Source organism: Musca domestica, unplaced genomic scaffold, assembly GCF_030504385.1.
Source record: "Musca domestica strain aabys unplaced genomic scaffold, Musca_domestica.polishedcontigs.V.1.1 34, whole genome shotgun sequence".
Taxonomy (NCBI): domain Eukaryota; kingdom Metazoa; phylum Arthropoda; class Insecta; order Diptera; family Muscidae; genus Musca; species Musca domestica.
The window spans coordinates 1541031-1566300 of record NW_026712313.1 but is presented as its reverse complement, the minus strand read 5'-3'; the positions used below and the strand labels follow the sequence as shown (position 1 = coordinate 1566300).

Below are 25270 nucleotides of genomic sequence, written 5' to 3'. Positions count from 1 at the left end.
TAGGATTATAATATTTAACTAACGAAATAACAACAATGTTCCAGACAAAAAAGGAATATACCAGAGTAACAAGAACGAACAATTCACCAATAAATAATGTCCCAAAACAATACTAACACCAAACAAGTTTGTTGTGTCCTCTGGTTATCCTCTGTTGTTGTTTTCTGGCTTACTACAACATTCATGGACACATTCTCATTTTCGTTTGTTGTCTACCTGAGTTGAGAGATAACAACAACAACACTAATGACAAGAATATGTTTGGCTCTTCTTCTGTTCTTTAATAGCTGATACGGGGTACTTTGAAAACATGTTTCTTTGCCGGCACCAAAAAATATGTTTGGTTTTACTGCATTTGGAAAAATATCCCTGCGAAGAAGCCAAAAACTGATATAAAAATGAATCAGGTAGCTGGATTTGAAATTGGATGGGTAAGCAGCATTTGAAAACAACAGAGAATCGCACACGCATGCACACAAATACATTAACGTGTTCATTTTATTTAAAATGCCAAAGCAACGGAACAGCAACAAAATAACATCTCATCTTAAATGGAGTTGCCAACCATGTTTAGGTGATAATAAGGGTACTCATTATGAACATGAAATGGCGTGTGTGTGGTGGGAATTGTTAATGTTGGTAAGTAATAAATGCGGATAATTATCTGTAACTTAAATTGGGGCTCTTACCGCTGAAACAATATTAAGAATGAACAGCTTTGTGAGAAAACTAACTAAAATGACAGTCAATGACACCTTTTTTAAACCATGTACTAGAAAACCCAACTTCTGCCCTTTTGACAAACCAGTCGTCTTGTGATATCAATCACAATAAATATTTTGACAACTTAACTAATGATCAGCTGCGAAAAATAACTGGTACTTCTACAAGGTGGCGCAAAAGTAATCCTCCTATAAGAGAATGCTATATATGTTATGATTGGCCCCTAATGACTTAATTACAGCTTGTAAAAGCTTAATCTCTTTTAAAAGGGTGTTCTTTAAAAAAACTTACTAAGAACTGATTTCAAAAGTGACCGATAATAGCTAATCCTAAAAAGGTCTTACGCTTTTTAAAAAGTGCGAACTTCTTTAATCTGCTTTTTGTTGAATAATGACATTTTAATTTTCCTTTTATCTTTGTCTGTCGTATTTTTCAAAAATATTTAATAATATTTTATAGTAAATAACTTGTTTTAAAGACTTTAATGTAAACGTATTACAATGCTCAATAATTTTAATTTAATTTTATTTTTTATAAACAGATACTAAGATCTGATTTTTAAAAAAGTAACAAACGATACATAAATCAATTGCGTTTTTACGCTTTTTAAAAAGGCTGAACTTCTCTAATCAGACGTTTGTTGAATGATGACATTTTTAAACTCCTATTTCCGTGTCCCGATGACCAAAATTAATATTTTTAGAGGGAAATATATTAAGTTTATGCTAAAACCCTGATAAAATAATTAATAACATTTTACAGTACATGACGTGATTTATTAGAAAAAGAGTTTTATGTAAACGTTAGTTGAAATTACTATTGTATTTTATAAGCTTAACCTTTTTGTAATGCTAGGAACACAATTGGAGCGAACGACGAATTTCGCCCTACGCGGCGACAAAATGAGCCGCGAAAATTCGTCGTATGGAACACAATACCGACGAAATTATAAAACAGCTGATGAAGTTGTTTACTTTTTGCTCATTTGTTGACTACAATGAATTATACAAGAACACATAATTCTTTACGTTCTCTATTATAATTTCACTTATGTCCATCTTCTCTATTATAAATTCACTGATATCCATCTTCACTCAGGCGCAAGTACACAAATAAATAAACAAATTAATTATGTTTTTTTTTATACGAATAACAGATAGTAGAGTGACCATAACAAATTTTAAAGTAAAAAGTAACTTTATTTACTAAAACACATAAAATTCGTACAAGTATGGCCACCTTGTACTGTTTTGTTCGCCGGTCGCCGGCGTATGAAATAGAAATAAAGCTAATTGAGTTCGCGGCGACCGACGAAATTTTCGCCGGTGCCGTGATTGTGTGCACTTCCATATACACATATGTGTTTTATTTTTGACGACGAACATACGCCGCGAAAAAATTCGTCGTTCGCTCCAATTGTGTTCCTAGCATAAAGGTTATTCTTTAATAAACCATTACTAAGAACTGATTTCAAAAGTGACCGACAATGACGGATTGCATTAAGGTCTCACGCTTTTTTATAAAGGTCGAACTTTTCCAAGCAGCTGTTTGTTGAATGATGACAATTTTATTTTTCTCTTGTCCCTTATTTTTCAAAAATATTTAATAACATGTTATAGTAAGTGACGTGATTTATTATAGAGTTTAATGTAGACGTAAGCAGAATATTATAACAATGTTTTAAGAGCTCAATATATTTAATTTAATTTTTTTTTAACCGTTACTAACAACTCATTTATGAACAAAGTAAAAAACGATGCATAAATCAATTGAGTTTGCACGCTTTTTAAAAAGGTTGAATTTTCCTAATCAGCTGTTTTTTTGAATGATGACATTTTTAATCTCCTATTTCCGTGTTCTGACGAACAAAACTAATAATTTTAAAGGGAAATATCTTAAGTTTCCAATAAAACCTTAGCTTCATTGAGCTCTAAATCCTTATTAACCTTTTTTTATTAAATTCCCTTAAATTTACAGGCCAAAAAGCAATTGCGGACTTTAAATTACTTTTGGGTTATATCCTTTAAAGATTTACGAAATGGTATGTATGTGTGTGTTAGTACATAGTTCTGGTAAGAATCCAATACAACGACGACAGTAAAATATAAACATTTTAAAAGCGCAGGCGCCATCTACGCGGTGTACACAACAATACACAGACATACCCATATATTTACATATTGTTGGTATGTTTTGAAAAAGTTTACTGCTGCCACTACCAAAAGCAGCTTCTGCCAGTGTTACTGCAATTCCTTTTCGTTGAGCTGGGATCCATCGTCATCATCATTAACAACCCAAGCATGCCTGCCTAGCCTGGCCTGCTCTGGTCTGGCAGCAGTACCATAGTAGTGTTGGCTGCTTTGCCCAGTAATGTAAATGCAAAAAATCAATTCATCTAAAATTTTGCTGTGCAGGAGAGATAAAACCCAGACTCTCTCTCTCTTCCTGGGATGATGTGAGGTAATACAACAACTATAACAAGAAAAAGCTTGTGTTATGTATAAATGACATAGACATGTATACATAGAAGTGTTCCATTTCCATTGGGAGGAGGTGTGTGTGGTTTGTTCGTAGAGCTGTTGTTTGGTGGTGGGTGGGTGATGTAAATTTTTGGGGACTCTTCTTCTTCTCCTTTTTGTATGGGATAAACAAAAACATAACACAACATTTGTTGCTTTTCTCCATGCCATGCCATGTAACGGGTAAGTAACTGAGAAGAGAATCGTATGTAATGAAAGAGAGAGAGAGGGAGAGTGTTTACTACCCATAAAAAGAGAGCAGGGATGTCCACAGAACTTTGTTGGTATTTTTTTCGGGATGATAATGGCTAGTAAATAAATAAAGACACATACAGTCATACATACATGTATATATCCTGAATATATATCTCTGAATGCATGTACATTTTTATGAATGCTGCAAAATTTAAATGACCATTTTCTGCAGTAAAATGGAACAGTGCGCTGAATTAAAATACACAAAAATATCCAGGCAGAAGTAAACTGCATATGCACACAAAAAGCTGCTATATAAATAAATACCTGTGTGTATATAAGCCATATATGCAAAGAGGATATATCTAGGTTCTGGTATTTAATATATATACAGCAGTAGGATTCTCAAATATTCTATGTACAATCGTACATTCACATAGGCTTACACCCACACACACACATGTATGCGTACACATAAATAAACCATTGTTTATATGTGTACGTAGGGAGAAGAGGCTTAAATTTAAATAATTTCTTTCCCCGGAACATTTGTTAATTAGCATGGAGGACGCAAATCCGATTTTGGTATTGCATTTATTTGGTTTAAAGCCGAAGGATTAAAATTGTAGCTTCATTTTGCAATAAGGATATAATTTAATAAATTCTTTATTTCAAACAAAGGAAAATTGTATTAAATGGAATTTAGCTTAAACCCTATCATATAGGTAGTGGTATTATCAACTTGAATTGGATTTTGTGTGTACTTCATAAAAGTCTTTTATTTGAAACTTATGACAATGGAGAAAAGGATATGTTTAACAAATTTCAAGTGAGTCAAATTAGAAAAACTCAGCGTTTGCCAAAAAATAGTATTTCACCAGAAAAATTATTACTGAAAAATAAATTATTAGAAGTATTTTTTTGTTTTATATGTTAAACAATTAAATCGACTTTATGTTCGATCAGGTCGACCATTTCATACCTGAACCATGTGGAAATTAGGCCTGCTTTAAATACATACCAATAAGTGATAGCGCTGAACGTATTTAAATAAGGTTGCACATCAACATAATTGAACGCCATTTAATTACGTTTACCTTAAATACGTCCGGAATGTGAGAGAATTCAGAAATGACAACATTTTAGATTGGACGGAAATATTAATATTTTTTTGGCATTTGAAAACTAAATTGCTGCACGTCATTTAAATATATCCCGGAATGTGAGAATAACAAAGTTAATATACCAACCATTTTAGGGCGGAAAAATTAATATTTGTTGGCATTTGTATTTCCAAAAAACTCAAAAAGAGAATTATGTTAGAAAACTAAAGAAGTAAGAGTAATAATTTAAATTTAAACTATAATAGTTTTATATAAACCATCTTAAATTGTGGCACATCATTTAATTAAGTCTACCTATAATTACACCCACATAGGTGATAGCATTGAACGCATTTAAATTAGGTTGCCCATAAGGACAACTACCTTTAAATTCAAACATGTATGTTATAGCGTTGAACGCATTTAAATTAGGTTGCTTATAGAGACATTAACATACGCTTTGTTCCAATGCCGGCAAGAATCTACTAGTTTTGCAATTTCCTCCGATATTCGATGCCTAGAGTATGCACAAGAAAATTTGTTTAAAATCAGAGCTGTATTTTAATGATTCAAACATACTAGGTCCAATTGTTTAGCCACTATCTAGTTGTTTTTCTCTTTTCCAGACAGTAAATTCCAAGAAAAATTAAAAAATAGGATTTTTCATTTATTTTCAGCGACTAAGCCACACTAACCTTTTACATTTTTTTGAAAATTAATACCTAAACTCAATTATCCTTGGTAAACTCAGGTTTAGATTAGTTTCATGAGATCAGCTGATCATCAGACTAGTAGGGATACGTAGGTCGAAATTCGATCGTCACAAAAACAAATGTGGCTTTTCAAAACTTTAGATTTTTGCGTGTGAGGAACTGGAACCGGTCCCTTTAGAACTCATTTAAACTTGACAAAAACTATTACGTGGATCGAATCGTGTACTAACTCCCTACGTGAGTCATCGAGAGCCTGACAAGAAACGGACGGATTTCGTTAGATCAACTTCGAATGTCTTGAAACGGATTTTCTCCAAATAAACATGGAGTCTAATAACCATTATTTTGATGAGGCACTTGCGGCCGGGAGCGTCAGTTCCATAATTTCAACTTAAGCTCTTCTTTCACTTCCACATATGTATTTACATATTTATATATGCATGTTTGTGCGCATCAGAAATTTCTCCAAAGGATACTCTTCTGGGCACAAGAAATTTATCTTCATCATGTCATTGTCATTGTTGCAGTTGACAATGTCTACAGCACAGAGGTCCTTCTTTGCTTATTACAACGTTATGTCGTTTCGATGCCAGTTAATACGTTACGTTAACACACACATACATACAGATGTATGTTTGCATCTACACTAACTTATGCAGTTATGTAGTTATAGGTTTTCCTATATATACCATAGTCCGGTCCAACCAAAGAGTCATCCAGATCTTTTCATTCATTAGTACTTTAGCATGAATTGTGTGCTTGCCTCTGTGTGTGTGTGTGCATGTGGTGTACCAGGACGTGTAAAATGCATTGCAATGACGACTTCCAATAAAGTTTCATGGGACCCTGGGTGATGATGTCCTTGTTATTTGCCATTACCCCAGGAGGATTACAAACATTTCATCCATGGCTTTCAGTGTGTGTGTGTGAGTGTGTTTGTGTGATTCATAGCTCAAATGATGGCGTTGACGTCCGTTCCTCACTGAATCACCACCATCACCCGAGTTATTGCAGAGGAATTATTGCATTTTCCATTTGGCATTCGGTTTGTCCATTCATTTATTTTTGTTTTGGGTTTCCTTTAATTAATTTAACTTGATTTAGGGTTATATTTTTGGTAAAAGGATTCTGTTTTTTTTTCAGGCCAGAGGTTAACTGTAATTTAGGATGGATATTTAAAATGTTGTGTGTGCGTCGAAGGAGGAGCTATATAAGGAAACATTAAGAGTAAGAAAAGTTTTCGGTATACAATAATAATCGATAGCAATCCTTTTATTGGAACATTTAAGGCATAAGAAATTCAGAATTCAGCCGTTTACTTGGAAAATCTTTCATTTTCAAAAAAAAAAAGAAAAATAAACAAATAAATGAATAAATAAAACAAATAAATAATTTGACATGCCAAACAAGGAATTTAATTTTTCATAAAATAGATTTGTTCAGTGATTTTTCTTTTATAAAAAAATAACTGAATAAATTTTCGACCAACAACAGTTTGCGACTTTATTTACGAAGGGAGTTAGTTCAGATTCATTTCATATAAGGAAAGTAAATCCAGCTATATTTTACTCAATACAATGGTAAGTCAGAAGGAAACTTTTATTTCAAAATATTTCATAAACACAATATAAATATTGCCTTAAAAACAGTTAATTACATAGAAGAGTACATAAATTAATGTAGTTTCATGTAAACTGTTATTAAATTCTTGTACGTCATTTAATTAGGTCTACCTTTAATACATCACTGCGTGTGAGAGCGTTGTACACATTTGAATAAGGTTGCACAGTCTCATAATGACATTCGCCATAATTTGATAACACTGTGCAATACATCAAATGATTACAATGAAAATCCAGGCAATTATGAACGTTGAGCTAGAAAAGGAAAGTTTACATCGAAAAGTAACCTAAAGAGAGGGCAATATTGCAGATAAAAATTCGAGGAATATTTCGGTAGAAAATTTTAAATCTCAATCAAGACACCAAACGGTTTTTTTGGTTCATATTGGGAATTTTGGTTAAAAACTCACATTAAACGGGATCATAGGAAGTTAAAATATTCTACAGGTTCATTTGTCATTAAATTCTACTATAGGTCCCAGAAGACAATAAAAACATTTAATTACATAGAAGAGTACATAAATCTATATCAAAACTGTTATTAAATTGTTGTACGTTATTGGATTAGGTCTACCTTAAATACACCTATCTATACCTGTGAGAGCGTTGAACACATTTAAATAAGGTTGCACGCTCTCATAATGACATTCACCATAATTTGATAACATTCTGCAACACATCAAATAATTACAAGGAAAATCTAGCAGATTATGAAATTACAGCAAGAAAAGCAATTCGTGTATTGGCATTTGGAAAGTTTACATCGAAAAGTAATCAAATAGAGGCAGAAAGATCCTCCCTCTACCACATTTTTTTTTTAATTTTTGTCTGTCTGTCTTTGGTGATATTGTAAATAAAAATACAAGGATTATTTTTGCCGACAAGTGTAACCCTAAAACGAGTCAAGAAATAGGCCTTTTTGTCGTTTATTGAAAATATTGTTAAAAACTCCCCTTATAGTGACCGTAGCCCGTCAAAATATTCTTCGAAATTATTTGTCATGAAATTCTACCATAGGTTCCAGAAGACATTAAAAGTGTACATCTTTCATAAACGTCAGGAATTCATATTTGTTAAAATCATATTTTAGGGTTAAAGCCGTATCTTATGTGAGTTTAGGCAATATTATCCTACAAAACAGCATTTTATAAGGTCGACGTCAAAGACAAAATTATTCTTCATCAAATTCCATGTACGTTATTTAATTAGGTCTACCTTGAATACATCACTGCGAGTGAGAGCGTTGAACACATTTTAATAAGGTTGCACACTCTCATAATGACATTCACCATAATTTGATAACACTATGCAACACATCAAATAAATACAGGGAAAATCTAGCAGATTACGAAAGTTAAGCTAGAAAAGGAAAGTTTACATCAAAAGGTAAACTAAATAGAGCCAAAAAGTTCCTCCCTGTTCAACATTGTTTTATATCGTTTTTACTTGCCAAATAGGTCAGCTGAAAATGTGCACCTTCGGTTGACCACCAGAACTCCGGCGCCGGCCATGGTAATGGTGTGGGCAGGTCGGAAAGTAATGGTTGGCACTAAAAATACCAAAGTGTCGATCACCTCAAGCAAGCGCTTCGCCGGGAATGGGCCAAAATACCGCAGAGCAACATTCGGGCAGCGTGTGACAGTTTCATTGGCTGTTTGAAGGCCATAATTCGTGCCAAAGGTGACCAATTCGAACAAATCTGGACTTATTCTAAAATTTGATGCTATTTCCGACATTTTTTGCTTTCATTCAATAAAATTTAGAATTTATGGCGTTTGACTTTGTTGAATTTTTTTTATCTTACCCTGTAGTCCTGCTATGGAATAAAAATTTATTTGGTTTTCAATTTAAACATTTTCCCCTGAATATCCTTTAAAATTTAGCTGAAGTAGACAAATTTCCTAGAATGGAGATAAAATTGATTTTTTTTCTTTTTCCGGAAAAATTGTCAAATTTCTTAGGCATGAATAAGGCTGCCCTTAAAAAAATCCCAATCAGTTATTGAATAACTTAATTTATTTTTATATTCCAATGTCCTAATCCCAATTGGATCCTTTTAACAAACCCAAAAAAAAAAAAATAAAGTTCTGAGCAACGCATCCTTAGACCCTGGGGATTTTTGCGTCTTCTTCTCCTTCTTGGCACTTCATTTTGCACAGCCAACAATTACTATTCCTTTAGGGTATGTGTGTGTGCGGTGAGGTGTGGTGCGGTTAGGGATGCTGCTCATAGACCTCAAGACCACGACTGCAATTATCCTTTCTTATGATGAGTCACGTCTTTGCAAAGAAACCAATCATTTAGCAAAACTTCAGAACTTTGACTGGCTCTGATGACAGTCTGATGGCTGGGTGATATGGAGAAGGAGGAGGATGTTGGAGGGCGGGCGGTGGAATAAGATGTCGATTTAGATGTTATTGTTGTGTCAGAGAATAAAAGGTCCGGGAAGGAGAGATAGGGAAAATGGTATTTTCCTTGGGTATGGGCGGTATTCTGCTGGCAAAAACTTGTGGCAATTAAAACAATAGCAAGAAAATTGAACAATTTTACACAAAATTGTACTGAAAGAAGAGGAAGCAGAAAATAGGAAACGATTTCGGAATGATGGCTAAAGGGTATCAGAGAACGGAGCGAATGAAGAAACGTAATAGGCAAACCATTACGTGAGATAAACTAATGCCGATATGGCATAAAATAAAATGAAATGTAAGAACTAAGAATAGACAAAAAAAGGAAACAAAAAAATAATAACCAACAAAAACAACCACACCACATAAGTATGGCAAAAAACGAAGGGAAGGAGAAGAAGGAAGACAACCATTGATGCTAATGTTGCTTTGGTGCTGCTGGCGGCATTGCTTGGTGTTCATGCGTTATATAGCAGCAGCAGAAGCTGAAGAAGAAGAAGAAGAAAATGATAATCAAGATTGTAATAAGAAGTGAAGGAAAGCGGGATGAGGCATTGGGGCCGAGGAGCGTGAATTCAAATCCTCCCAGATACAGATATTGAAGGGCAATGAAGACAAACCTTCATTCACATTGATTGAAGGATTTCAATTCTATTCACTCGCCGAGGGTGGGAGGAAATGAATATAAATTATTTGAAAGATGAAGAGAAGGAAGACGGGGAGGGAGAGGAGGAAAGGGAAGCGGAAAAAATAAAAAGGAAGTTGGCATTAAATACACTTGAGTAATCTGGGGTTTTATGTACCCTACCTCTAGGCGTCGAATATTTTAAAATGAAAATTCAGCACATTTTTCAATAGAAAAGTTCAAGGCAGTTACATTTTTCTAGGGAAAAATTCGAGACAGTGACATTTTTCTAGGGAAAAGTTCCGGTCGGTGAAATTTTTCCATACAAAAATTCAGGTCGATGAAATTTTTCCATACAAAAATTCCAGTCAGTGACATTTTTCCATAGAAAAATTCCGGTCGGTGGCAGTTTTCTAGAAAAAATCCGTTCGGTGGCAGTTTTCCATAGAAAAATTCCGATCAGTGGCAGTTTCCCATAGAAAAAATTCAGGTCAGTTATATTTTTTCCATAGAAAAAAATTCCGGTCAGTGATATTTTTTCCATAGAAAAAATTCCGGTCAGTGAGATTTTTCCATAGAAAAATTCCAGTCAGTGAGATTTTTCCATAGAAAAATTCCGGTCAGTGAGATTTTTCCGCAGAAAACCTCCGGTCACTGATATTTTTCCATAGAAAAATTCCGGTCAATGAAATTTTTTTAAACAAAAATTCCAGTCAATGACATTTTTTTAAAGAAAAATTCCAGTCAATGACATTTTTCTAAAGAAAAATTCCAGTCAGTGAGATTTTTCTTTAGAAAACTTCAAGGCAGTGATATTTTTCTATAAAAACTTCAAGACAGCGATATTTTTCCATAGAAAAATTCACGTTAGTGATATTTTTCCATAGAAAAATTCCGGTCGGTGATATTTTTCCATAGAAAAATTCCTGTCAGTGAGATTTTTCCGTAGAAAAATTCCTGTCAGTGAGTTTTTTCCGTAGAAAAATTCCGGTCAGTGATATTTTTTCCGTAGAAAAATTTTTATTCAGTGAGATTTTTCTATAGTTTTTCCGTCAGTGAGATTTTTCTACAGGAAAATTTCCGTCAGTGAGATTTTTCTATAGGAAAATTTCCGTCAGTGAGATTTTTCTATAGGAAAATTTCCGTCAGTGAGATTTTTCTATAGGAAAATTTCCGTCAGTGAGATTTTTCCATAGGAAAATTTCCGTCAGTGAGATTTTTCTATAGAAAAATTTCAGTCAGTGAGATTTTTCTAAAGAAACATTTCAGTCAGTGAGATTTTTCTAAAGAAACATTTCAGTCAGTGAGATTTTTCTAAAGAAACATTTCAGTCAGTGCTATTTTTCTATAAAAAAATTCCCGTCAGTGCCCTTCTATAGAAAAATTTCAGTCAGTGCCATTTTTCTATAGAAAATCTCAATTTCTATACAAAATGTTAATTTGTCAACATTTTTCTATAGAAAAATCAATTCGGGGATATTTGTCTGTAGAAAATGTCAATTCGGTGACATTTTTCTATAGAAAATGCCACTTCGGTGACATTTTTCTATAGAAAATGCCACTTCGGTGACATTTTTCTATAGAAAATGTCAATTCGATGACATTTTCCTATAGAAAATGTCAATTCGATTACATTTTTCTATAGAAAATGTCAATTCGATGAAATATTTCTATAGAAAATGTCAATTCGATGACATTTTTCTATAGAAAATGTCAATTCGATGACATTTTTTCTATAGAAAATGTCAATTCGATGACATTTTTCTATAGAAAATGTCAATTCGATGACATTTTTTCTATAGAAAATGTCAATTCGATGACATTTTTCTATAGAAAATGTCAATTCGATGACATTTTTCTATAGAAAATGTCAATTTGATGACATTTTTCTATAGGAAATTTCAATTCGATGACATTTTTTCTACAGAAAATGTCAATTCGATGACATTTTTCTATAGAAAATGTCAATTCGATGACATTTTTCTATAGAAAATGTCAATTCGATGACATTTTTCTATAGAAAATGTCAATTTGATGACATTTTTTCTATAGAAAATGTCAATTCGATAACATTTTTCTATAGAAAATGTCAATTCGATGACATTTTTCTATAGAAAATGTCAATTCGATGACATTTTTCTATAGAAAATGTCAATTCGATGACATTTTTCTATAGAAAATGCTAATTCGATGAAATAGAAAATGTCAATTCGATGACATTTTTCTATAGAAAATGTCACATTCGATGACATTTTTCTATAGAAAATGTCAAATTCGATGGATATTTCTATGGAAAATGTCAATTCGATGACATTTTTTCAATAGAAAATGTATTATTCGATGACATTTTTCTGTAGAAAATGTCACGTTCAATGACAGTTTTTCTATAGGAAACCTCAAATCATCGAATATTTTTTCTTTAGGAAACCTCAAATCATCTATTTTTTTTGAAAATCTCATAACAGGATTCTACATAAAAATTAAATTTAGCTATTTTTTCTAAAACTCAATTTAATTCAAAATTTGGCGGACTTTTCCTCTTTTCTATTTGCCAGACGTTTTCCATGGAATATCTAATTTCAGCAGACATTTTTCCACAGAAAATTCTAGATCAGCATACCGGCCGCCCCATTGTCCATTCATCTAAGCCCCCATGGAATTCCATATCTCCCTTCCTTTACTTTGCCCAAAAAAATGTTTCCTAATAAATTTTTTCCATTCATTCATTTCCTTTCATCTTAATGACATTCCAATTGTAATTGAAAATTGTAGTTGTGGTGGTGGGTAGTGGTGACGGCGGCAATGGTGGTGGAGGTGGCGAATGGTAATTTATTTTGGAGGCTTAAATTAAATTTATTTTTTATTTCGATAAAAAAAAATAGAAGAAAATCCAAACGAGGAAAGAATGGCGCACTTTATTCACAGCATTGAGAATGGGACACACACACATACACTTGCACACTCACACATTTGGCAAATAACCCTGCAAATAATTGTGGACTACGTGATCCATTTCAGCAGCTGCGGACTGGTTACAACATTGTCCTATGTAATGCAGCTATGGACCATGTCATTGTCAATCAAGAATGTTTTGGTTAAGAAATGTAACGGCAAATGATCGTTTTTTATCGTTTGCTCATTAATTTGTTGTTTTTGCAAGCGCTAGTTTTTTTTGCAGACACGTGTTTATCGTTTTTTTTTTGGCACAAATTTGACATTGATTTTAGTTTGTTTCTGGAAGCGTTGTGCGTCGGTTGCATCGTTGTGCGTGGTGATAAATTGCAAACAAAAGATTGTGTAAACAAAAGTAAAAGATTTGAAGGTAAAAAGAATAACTTATAAAAAAATGGAATGTAGTTCGCGTCATAAAAGACGGCTTTTAAAAGCTGAAAAAGAAGATTTTGTCAAAAGACTATTTAGTTCAAGTGTTGAGTGTGAACAAATTGAAGTAGAAAAAAATGCCGAAGCAGATTCAGATTCAATAGTTGAAATAGAAGAGACAGAAAATGATTATTACAATGCAAATGAAGAATTTGACAAAAGAAACAACTTTATAAGTGCTTTAGGGCAATGGCAGTTAAAAAGCCGGACATCCAACCAGAACATGAGAGAACTGCTAATAATTTTAAAAAATTATGGTTTGGATGTGCCTCTCTCTCCAATGACACTGGTGCAAAAAGTTAGTTCGAGGGCAGATATAATTTCTGTTCCTCCTGGTGAATATGCACATTTCGGCCTGAAACAAAATTTAATGAAAGCAGCACAAATTTTACAAAAATATGAGGAAATAATTTGCGATATTAATATTGATGGTTTACCCATCTTTAAAAGCTCAAATCTTCAACTTTGGCCAATATTAATTAAAGTTATTAATATTAGAAATATAAAGGTGTTTCCTGTTGGTATTTATAAGGGCAAACAGAAACCTCATGATATAAGTCAGTTCCTAGAAAAACTCGTTGAAGAAATTTGCGATTTACAGGAAAATCACTTGTTTATTGGTGGCAAAAAAATTAGTTTTAAAATAAGAGCTGTGATTTGTGATGCTCCCGCAAAATCATTCATTTGTGGGATAGCTCACCATTCATCTGCAAATGGTTGTTCAAAATGTACCCAAGTGGCCAAAAAAATATGCAATGTTTTAACTTATAGTTCAGAAGTAGGTACAATTATAGACGATGACGACTTTGCTAAAAGGAAATATAAAAATCATCACCAATTAAAATTTATTGAAACCAAAACACCATTGGAGAAAATAAATTTAAATATGATAAGTCAAGTTCCTTTAGACCCAATGCACGTTATTGATTTAGGGGTAACTAGGAAAATGTTGATGAAACTAGTAAAAAATAAAGTGAATGAAAAAATTTCAATTTCGAATAAGGGAAATATATCTAAATTACTAGTTTCATTAAAAAAGTGTATTACTAAAGACTTCACAAGAATGCCTCGTAGTTTGGATGAACTTGCGAACTGGAAAGCTACAGAATTTCGTCAATTCTTACTATACACTGGTGTTTTAGTCTTAAAAAACAATGTTGGTGATGATTTTTATTACACGTTTTTAGTCTTTCATTGTGCTATAAGGCTTTTGTCATGTCCAAAAAACTTTGAAAATAACATTGCTGCCGCCGAAGATTTGTTGAAACTCTTTGTTGAAAATTTCAGTGTCGTTTTTGGTCCTCAAAACGTTACCTATAATGTGCACAGTTTGCTTCATATATGTGAATGCGTCAAACAGCACGGTTTGCTGTACAGCTTTTCAGCATATGATTTTGAGAACCATTTGCAAATGATAAAAAAAGATGTTCGCAAACCGACTGATATTCTAAATCAATTACACAGAAGAAATGTCTTGCAAAATTTAATAGAAGAGCCAAAAACATTGGGGTTAAAAGAAAAAAATGGACTTATTTATGGTTACTTGGGTGATGAATACTGGTTGAGCATTAAAACACCAGATAACATTTGTCTTGTAATGCCATTTACCCCGTTAAAAATTACAGGCTTCAAACGAGGAGAGAATAATAAAATTTTTTTTAAAGCGAGACGTTTCAAAAATATTTGTCCTTTTTTTGAAGAGCCATTGGACTCATTATCAGCATTAGGTATATGTATTGCTGATAAGATATTAGAAGATAGTGAGGAAATATTTAATATTGAAAATATTAATTGCAAACTAATATCATTGCCCTTTGAAAATAAAGTGGTTTTAATGCCAATTCTTCATAGTTGCATTTAAAGTTGCAAAAATTAACGTCTCATTTATTTAATATAGCCAACACTTTTAATCTACGCAATTCTAACTGATATCTTCGCAATTCGACAATATTTAAAATGGAGGGCAGAAATCTTAAACATCTAAATACTTGCAACAGACTTTCTAATTGTAAGTAAATTTATAACATACATTTTTCAATTTTCTAAAGCCATATTACTATGTTTTTCAGATAGTGCCAAAGAAACGCCATGCTGTTCTTGCATAGAACTCAAAGGTAGTTTTTGTTAAATATGGAGTTTCGTCTTTATTAATAACATTGTTTAATTTATAGAAATGATGGCTGGGATGATGACTGAACAAAAAAAATTACAGGAACAGCTCTCAAAATTACAAAGTAAAGTATAATGTTTTTTTCGTCATCGTTATTTTTTGTTATATAGTTCTTTCTCTTATAGCAACAACAGAACAGCAAAACAAAATAATAGTGGAAATGTTAGCAGAGCACAAATTACAGCTGCAAACCCTCAATAAGTCCCAGAAAAATGTTACTTCCCTGTCAAGCAAATTTCCCCTCAAATCCGAAGAAGATCTCCAAAAAGTTGAGAGTGAAATATGCGATTCGAATGAAGAAAAATATGTAAGTAATCGTTGCCCTATATTGTATATATGTTGAAATACCTTCAATTTTAAAATTATATACTTTTTCAATATTTTTTTATTTTTAGATATCTGCTGTAAAGTATTTAATCGATGGCAGCGCAATAAAAAATTTGGAACGCATTTTTTCCCGGGAGATTTGCGTAATGTACAATACGGATGGTATTTGTGGGAAAAAATGTTTGAAGAATTTTAAAAGAATATATAAAATTGTTATTGGTAAGTATTCTGATTCTAAAACATTATTAAGTTTTAATGAATTTCTTTATTTTAGCTGCAATAAGTGACTATTCCCCCAATAGCGAAAAAGAATTTCGAGCAGCACTCCAAGTCGTAAAAAAAAGGCACTTCCGAGTTGTTTGTTCCCAAAACAAAAACAAAAATTAATTATATAATTTGTTAATTACATGTAATTTTTAATTTTTTTAATGACAGTGAATTGGAATATTACTTAAGTTTTTTTAATGAATTTATTATTAATTATATTATTTATCTCACTAAAGACTATCAATGTACCTGCAGAATGAAATATTTATTTTTATGTTTTATAGAATAAAACACTAATACTTATAGTACATTACTTATGTTGTATTATTTCCTGTTTTTCTCTGAGTGTATATATCGTTAAATCAGAGAAAAGCGCAAAATAAATAGACCACTTAATGGATTGGTTTCAAAACTAGCCCTCTGGGGTACTCTATGGACTAGTTACACGGATTAGTTTTAAGATCAACCGTATGTGGTGTACCATAGAGTAATGACGTGGACTAGTTTTGAAACTACTTTGATGTAATGCAAAGCTGGGTTACATGGTCCGGCCCTAGGACATAGCAATGCTAAATCGGTTAGGTTTTTTCAATGCATTTGGGTTAGTTTTGGACTACTCCTGGTCTGTTATGGACTACTCTTTACACGCGTGTAAGGGTTAGGCGCATTATTTGCAGGGAAATGGAGGGATTTTTTGGTAAGATATTTGGGGTGCGGATTAAAGCAAACAATTGCATTGTTTGTATACATAGACTAATGGCGTTGATAAATATACGTATGTGTGTGTGAATGTGCCCATATGCATGTATGTGTTTGTGCAGTGAACTATTGTTATTTTAAACTTTCGACCTCAATTAAGGAAAAGACGAGGCAAAACGTCGTAGCGCGAGAAACACTTTTCTGCAGCACAAAATAGTGTGTGTGTTCAATTTTGCTTGCACACAGACAACAGAAGACCCCTCCCAACATACCAAATTGACTTGAGAATAATATTTTAATAAGCTTACAAACATAAGCCTAAAGCTTGAGAAAATCTTGAGAATGTATTGAGAAATGTTTGTTTAACAATTATAGAATAATCGAAAAGGAACCCTTATTCATAAGCTTATTCTTGTAATTGCAGAATAAGCTTACGAAAGTAATATTTTATAAAGCTTATTTTTTCAATGGTAAAAAATATTTATTTATTAATTTTTTAATTATTTTACACATTTCATTCATTGATTGCCATCCCAGCTGTCACTGCATCCTGTTGCCTTGATACCTAGATGCTTTCTTTCCCCTTATTTGAGCTTCTGTATCTCCTCCACTTATTCTTCACTTCTGTTGAATTCCTGCAACTTTTTGACGCCTCCATTCTGAAATGAGATTGAAATAATTTATACTACAGATTCCCAGATTTATTATTCATCATTACCTTAGAGTTTCGTCCGGAAATGGGTCCTAAATTCGCGTGATTTTGATTTTAACCAAAGAAAATAATTTTTTGTTGACAATTTTCACAAAAAAAATCAAAACAAATTTGTCAACAAAGGACAGATTTGAGAAAAGTTTGTGCAAAAAAGTGTTTCTCAAGCATTGTTGAAAAATTCTTATGATAAACTGTTTTCATAATATTATTCTCAAGCTGTATTGTATTTTTGGTATGTTGGGCTGTCTCCCCCACACATATACACACTCCGTGTCATATAGGCAAGAAAATAGTGCAAAAAGTCTGTTAAAATCAAGCACAAAGGTGAGTCAGCAAAGAGAAGAGTGGAAGGGAGAGAGAGACCCGGTAAGGCTGAAGATGAAAGAGCATGTCGAGTTATAGTCAGGGCTCAAAATGTAACTAGGGAGAGAGCTCGGTTTTAATTGAAGAGTAAATAGAAATGTAAAGGTATTTGTTGTGTTGGCGTAAAACCCAGCTGAGAACAAACTTTGCAAAAGGGTTGTGCTAAACGGAGTTGCCATCAATATGTTTAATGAAGGGATATAAAGGAGAAATATCAAATCACAAATATTTTTGATAAAAAGAGGTAATTAACAAATGTTTAGCAGAAAAAAAATTAATTCAGTTTTGTTTTCCCAACAAATAATGAGTTTAGACAAATTATTTGGAAAAACGTCATCCAACTCAGAGATTTTTGTCTATAGAGAAAGTGAATTCAGCGAAATTTTTCATTAACAACTAAAATAGTATAAGTCGGTTTTGCCGACAGATGTATACCCTCAGCCTTGAGTTACGATTATTCAAACTATTTACCATTTCAGATTTAGAAGTTCCGAATTCAATTCATATGTGACCTAAGACTGATATAAATATTAAAACGTGCCAGATTTGGACTATATCGACAATTTCTTATACTTTATATAAGATACGTGCAAATTTTTGGAAAATGTGGAAATATGCGTGAGGTAACAGATATAGCGGACGAAGTATTCTATTTTTATACTTCATCTAATACAGATAAAAATATTGATATGTGCAAAATTAGAAGGAAATAGATCAATTTTTTTTTCCAAATTTATATGAAATCATAAATTCCGAAAAAATACATATTCATATTAGATTTCTGGTAAAGAGAAATATTTAGATATAGCAAGGTGTAAAGAATCGCCGACTTGTTTCGCAAGTTATGACAGATATAAGTATTGGAAATTGCGACCCTTTGTGGGTGAGGTACCAGAAGGGGTTGGCAGTATCTATCATCCTCACAACAGTTTTTGTGTTAGAAAAAATATTTGTATGCGTGAAATTTGAAGAGAGTTGGATGCTTATTTCGCCTTTTTTTGAGTGTTATGTTTTTTAAAATCTTGAATTTTATAAAAATCCCTCTGGGGGAGTTACCAGAAGGAATGGTCCGATGTCTACCATTCTTATAACAGATCTTGTGTTGATAGAAATATTGAGATTTGCCAAGTCTGAATGGAATCGGATGTTAATTTCGCGTTGTAGGAGCTTTATGGATATTCAAATTTTTGACCCTTTGCGGGGGAGGTACCAGAAGGTGTGGACCGATATATCCCATCTTTACAGCAGATCTTGTGTTAGTAGAAATAGTGGGATGTGTGATATATGAAGAGAACAGGATGGTTATTTCGTAGTTTTTGATCGTTTTGGTTGTTCAAAACGTCGACCATTTGTGAGGGAGGTACCAGAAGGAATGGTCCGATCTCTAGCATCTTTGTAGCAGATCTTGTGTTGATGGAAGCATTGAGATATACCAAGTCTGAATGGAGTCGAATGTTAGCTTTGAGTTTCATAAGCTTCATGGATATTCAAAATTTTGATCCTTTGTGGGGGAGGTATCAGAGGGACTGGACTGACCCTTTGTGATAGAGTGGACCGATATTTTCAATTTTCGCACCTGGCAAATATTAGGATTTGCAAAGTTGGAGCAAAATCGGATTATCGTATCTCTCTTTCTGTGCAGAAAATATATTTTTGAAAATTTCGATCTTTTGTGCCCGAGGTACCAGAAGGACTGGACCGATATTGCCCTGAGCTCGATCTAAGTTTGACAATAATATTACGATGTACCATGTTTGGATCAAATCGGATGCTCCCCTTGAGAATTCTCGTTCGCACCAGGCAGCAGACAGACGGAAGAATGGACATCGCTAGATCGACTCGAAATGTCCTGAAACGTATTTGGTCCAAAGAGACCTAAGGTCAAAAACCGCTATTCCGAAGGACCACGTTTTGGCTGTATCAAACGATATATACCCTCTCTAGCCATATGGCTGAGGGTATAATGAGCGTTTTCGGTATTCAAAATTTGTGGGGGAGGTACTAGAAGGAGTGGGCCGGAATTGCACATTTTTACATCTGTCCTAGAACTTGATAAATATTAGGATTCACGTAAATCTGATAAGTCTATCTTTTTTCTGTGAGATAAATTATTTTTTTATGGGGGAGGTAGCAGAAGTAGTGGACCGATTTTGCCAATTTCTGAACTCGAACTTAGTTTGATAATAATATTACGATATATCAAGTTTGGACGAAATCCGGGATAAGCTGTGAACAAGCCAGACAGGTTTGTGGACAACACTAGATCGACTCCGAATGTCCTGAAAGAGACCTATGTTCTGAAACCTTTATTTCGATGGCATAACTAGGGGAAAAGTGAATTTATATAAATCTTTTTTTTATAAAAAAAATAATTATTCACCTTTTTTAAGGATTATTTAAATTCGGCAAATTTGTAGGAAAATTCCACAGAAAAGGACAACCCAGCGAACCTCTAAAAAAATTAAAGGAATTTAGTACCTCGAAATTTGTCTGCGAATTTGGCTCTTTGTAGACTACCCCAAAATGGCAACAATACATTTAAAACACAGCGCAGACTCCAATTGGAATGTCTCTCTCTCTCTCTCTCTCCATACAATGGATTTTTCTGCCTCTCATTAATCTCTCATTGGCTTTTATCTTGGAGGTCCTGGGTAAAGGCTGGGGGTTTTGTTGTTCTTTGCAGTCCAACAAATAAATGTTTGAAGGCATGTATGAGGGTGGGTGTGTGTGTGAGTTGTGAAACTAAAAATAATCACTCATACATGGAAATATGTCTCCTCTCTCTCCCTGGATTTTTACTCAAAATACGGCATTTTATTTTGTGTTTAACCCACACATATAAAATGAGAATTTAATTGGGGGACAATTCATGGGGACTAAAAATGGCTGTAATTTCGGAAAATTGTTCACTAAATTTAATGTGGGTAATGCTGAGATGCTGGGCTAATATTGTATCAAATTATGGAATTCTCATGCGACCCTTATAAGATCCAGCGAGTTTGGAAGTTGGTAATTTCTGGTAGAGAATTATTATAAATGAAGTCGAAATGCGTGAGGTTCCTCGCCTCATTTCCAGCACACAATGGCCACCAAAATGTCCGGATAAAAAATCCGTTGGACTATTGTGTCTGGAATATTTTGGAACGCAAGACTGGCATTAAAAAAATACGAAAGTATCGTTCACCTCAAGCAAGCGCATCTCCGGGAATGGGCCAAAATAACGCAGAGCAACATTCGGGCAGCGTGTGACGGTTTCATTGGCCGTTTGAAAGCCATAATTCGTGCCAAAGGTGATCGAACAAATCTAAACTTATTCTAAAATTTGATGCTATTTCCGACATTTTTGCTTCCAGTCAATAAAATTAAAAAACAAAATGTAAAAATTATGGCTTTTGACTTTGTTGCTGCTTTTTTATATCACCCTGTATTTTATTTCAAATGAATCCGCTCCAAAATAGTTTTTTACCAAACAGGAGGACTCTTTTTTGTTTTGCAAAAATATAGTGGATTTTCGACCTTCCATGGGTTGAAGATTTGTGAAAGGCCTTTACCTGGGGAAGATCTGTCAAAGATCTGTCTTCTATTCATCGAAAATCTGTAAATGATATTGTATATATGGAAAGAGACCATTTTGCTGTTCTTTTGTGGAAATCGCTCATATCCACTCCTCTAAAATTCTTAAAAAAATATTTAAAAAAATCCACGCCTCTGAAATTCTACAAAAAATATATATTTGAAAGATCCACGCGTCAAAAATTCTCCAAGAAATAATTTTTAAAAATCGTTTGAATACTTTTTAGCCTTTAACTCTTCAACCTCACTCCCCTCCCCAAACCCACGTATTTTTTGTATTTTATAATTCAAAATGGCGACAAAATGCTTTCGTTTTCCTTCCTTTCTTGGGTGCTTCCAACAACGACCTCATTTTCGAGAATAAAAATAAATTTTCTTTTCTTCCTTTGTTGGTATTGATGTTGTTGTTGTGATGTTGCTGTTTTATAAAACACACATACATACACATATTTCTAACAAGAAAACTAGCTAACCAGCACATACACACACAAACTACTATAGTTACAGTTCCTCCACTTACATCATGACAGAATAGTATCGAAAGGACGACACAATAACTAACTTTAATCAAGGCATTTCTTTTGGCTTGAAAACATTTCTCCAGCATCAGCAGTAGCTGAATGTTATCTTGGGAGACCATAAAAGAGAATCTCCGGCATGTGTTTAATGGTGTGTGGTTGTGTTAATTTATTAGAGTGACACATACAATAGCAATATTCTTAGTTGGATATAATTTATATAGCAAAAGGATATGAGAGGGGTTTTCGTAATACTTTCTTTGGTGGGAAAAATGGAGAGGGAGATCTTTCATATCTCTTTAATATTTTGGAAAAAAAATTGGACTTTTAAGGTTTTAATTTTCGAAGAAAATTGAATATTTATTTCAAATTTTATATGAAAAATTGTTAATAAAAATTGTGACCTTTTTGTGGGGGAGGTACCAGAAGGAGTTGGCCTATAAATTCCATATTCTCATCAGATCTCTGATTGAGAGACATTTTTAGATATACCAAGTTTGAAAAGAATCGCTGACTTGTTTCGCAAGTTATGACAGATATAAGTACTGAAAAATTCGACCCTTTAAGACACGTTCTAATAGTCCTTAAAAAAATATTTAGAAAAAACCAACCTTTGGAAAAATATTTTTTGAAAAGTTGTATTATTTTTTTCACGTTGGAAAAGTTTTATTTAAAAAATCCAAGTTCTGATAGTACTTGGAAAAATATATTTTTGAAAAAATCAAGGACTGATTGTCCTTGGAAAAATGTATTTTTGAAAAAATTAAGAATTTATTGTCCCTGGAAAAATGTATTTTTGAAAAAATCAAATCTTGGAAAAATGTATTTTTGGAAAAAATATTTTAAAAAATTCAAAATAAATTTAAAAACCCACGCCTCAAATATTCTTGAAAAAATAATTTTTAACAAATTCACGCCTCTAAAATTCCTGAAAAAGAAAATAATTTAAAAATCCAGGCCCCTAAATTTCATGGAAAAATAATTTTTAACAAATCCATGCCTCTTAAATTCTTCAAAAAATAATTTTTAACAAATTCACCCTTCCAAAATTCTTGGAAAAATAATTTTTAACAAATTCACCCCTCCAAAATTCTTAAAAAAAAAAAAAATTTAACAAATTCACGCCTCTAAAATTCTTGAAAAAATTATTTTTAACAAATCCGCGCCTCTAAAAATTCTTCAAAAAATAATTTTTAAAAAATCCAAGCCACTAAAAAAAAAATAATTTTTAACAAATAAACGCCCCCAAATTTCTTAAAAAAATAATTTTTAACAAATAAACGCCCCCAAATTTCTTAAAAAAATAATTTTTAACAAATAAACGCCCCCAAATTTCTTAAAAAAATAATTTTTAACAAATCCACGCCTCTAAAATTCTTGAAAAAATAATTTTTAACAAATCCACGTCTCTAAAATTCTTGAAAAAATATTTTTTTTTTACAAATTTACGCCTCTAAAATTTTTGAAAAAATAATTTTGAACAAATCCACGCCTCAAAAAATTCTTCAAAAAATAATTTTTAAAAAATCCCCTCCTCTAAAACTCTTGAAAATATAATTTTGAACAAATCCACGCCTCAAAAAATTCTTCAAAAAATAATTTTTAAAAAATCCCCTCCTCTAAAACTCTTGAAAATATAATTTTTAAAAAAACCACTCCTCGAAAATTTCTTCAAGAAATATTTTTTAACAAAACCAATCTTCGAAAATTTTTTCAAAAAATAATTTTTAAAAAATCCACAAAATTTTTATTTATTATTATTTTTTTTTAAATCGTCCTTAAAAAAATATTATTTTAAAAAATTTAGTTCTGGTAATTCCATATGAAAAATAGGTTTTAAAAATCCTCGCACTGATAGTCTAAAGAAAAATATTTTTAAAAATTCACGCTCTGATAGTCTTTGAAAAAAAAAATTTTGAAAAAAAAAGTTCAAAAATCTTCAAGGATAAGCAGAATTTTCCTTGAGAACAAAATTTTTAAGAAATCCAAGCTCAAATAGTCCAGGGATGGATTCCCTGGTGATCCTCTGAAAATATTTATAAAAAATCCACCTCCTTCTGGTCTACTGTGGCAGTCCTTGTACTTCCTAATGTCCTTCCATGACAAAAATGTAACCTTTTAAGAAAACTTTATTATTTTTTCATTCATCCATTACCCTTTTACTTCATTATCCAGACAAATAGATTTAACGTAAGTAATTTCCCTAGAATTGTTTTCAAACGTCACGGGAAACCTAGTTTTCTGATAAAACTGAAAAAAATCGAAACAGAAACGTCATATTGATGCAAAGTAGCAAACATAAATTCTCCGAAAACTGAAGCACATAACACAGCAACCCAGCATTTTGTAAAAGTGCAACGTTTGTCCTTCACATTTAAGCTGAACGACGACGAAGCTGATGCTGCCACTGCTCCAGCTGCTGATGATGGTGATAGACTTATGCTGATGCAAACAAGAGCAGAACTAATGGAAAGAGGACAAACAAAATATTGGGTGGCGGAGAGTGGTAAGTGAAAAATAAGTAAACAAAGAATACATTTTACATAAGTTCGTCAATTCTGTAGCAAAAAAAGTGAATATAAAACAATAAGAAGCTTGAGGGGAAAAAGAAGGGACTTAAAATTACGCAAAATAGTTACAAGTTGTTTGAAATATTTAACAAAATTATTTTCGTTAAATTTAAGGGGGGAGAAAGTTGTTTCTGTTTATTTTTTGGGAGAAATTGTGGTTTATAAAAACTTTGGCAGAAAAGGAGAAATAAGTTTGGGAGATTTAAGGAAAAATTATTCTCGCCTTTAGGATTCTTAAAAAATAATTTTTAAAAAATCCACGCTTTTAGGAATTGTCAAAAAATAATTTTTAAAAAATCCACGCTTTTAGGAATTGTCAAAAAATAATTTTTAAAAAATCCACGCTTTTAGGAATTGTCAAAAAATAATTTTTAAAAAATCCACGCTTTTAGGAATTGTCAAAAAATAATTTTTAAAAAATCCACGCTTTTAGGAATTGTCAAAAAATAATTTTTAAAAAATCCACGCTTTTAGGAATTGTCAAAAATAATTTTTAAAAAATCCACGCTTTTAGGAATTGTCAAAAAATAATTTTTAAAAAATCCACGCTTTTAGGAATTGTCAAAAAATAATTTTTAAAAAATCCACGCTTTTAGGAATTGTCAAAAAATAATTTTTAAAAAATCCACGCTTTTAGGAATTGTGAAAAAATAATTTTTAAAAAATCCACGCCTTTAGGTTTCTTTAAAAAATAATTTTTAAAAAATCCACGCCTTTAGGAATTGTGAAAAAATAATTTTTTAAAAAATCCACGCCTTTAGGAATTGTGAAAAAATAATTTT

At 32.4% G+C, this 25270-nt stretch overlaps 2 protein-coding genes across 3 annotated transcripts in view; one reads left to right on the top strand and one right to left on the bottom strand.

Moving 5' to 3' along the window:
* LOC101895549 (protein split ends) overlaps nucleotides 1–25270 on the bottom strand; it is a 249591-nt gene that overhangs the window by 29104 nt on the left and 195217 nt on the right. The gene's annotated exons all lie outside the window — the stretch shown is intronic.
* Nucleotides 12916–16366, top strand: LOC101887662 (uncharacterized). Its single transcript, XM_059125566.1, has 7 exons — nucleotides 12916–13230; nucleotides 15187–15297; nucleotides 15359–15403; nucleotides 15461–15523; nucleotides 15585–15766; nucleotides 15855–16005; nucleotides 16061–16366. The coding sequence occupies exons 2-7, from the start codon at nucleotides 15246–15248 to the stop codon at nucleotides 16171–16173; spliced, it is 606 nt and encodes a 201-aa protein (XP_058981549.1). The 5' UTR covers nucleotides 12916–13230; nucleotides 15187–15245; the 3' UTR covers nucleotides 16174–16366.

What these genes read in the sequence shown, in the direction of transcription:
- LOC101887662 (XM_059125566.1), top strand. Translation starts at nt 15,246, where the DNA reads ATGGAGGGCAGAAATCTTAAACATCTAAATACTTGCAACAGACTTTCT. An exon ending in ATTCGAATGAAGAAAAATAT is followed by an intron (nt 15,767 to 15,854) that starts GTAAGTAATCGT and finishes TTTTATTTTTAG; the next exon opens with ATATCTGCTGTAAAGTATTT. An exon ending in AATATATAAAATTGTTATTG is followed by an intron (nt 16,006 to 16,060) that starts GTAAGTATTCTG and finishes TCTTTATTTTAG; the next exon opens with CTGCAATAAGTGACTATTCC.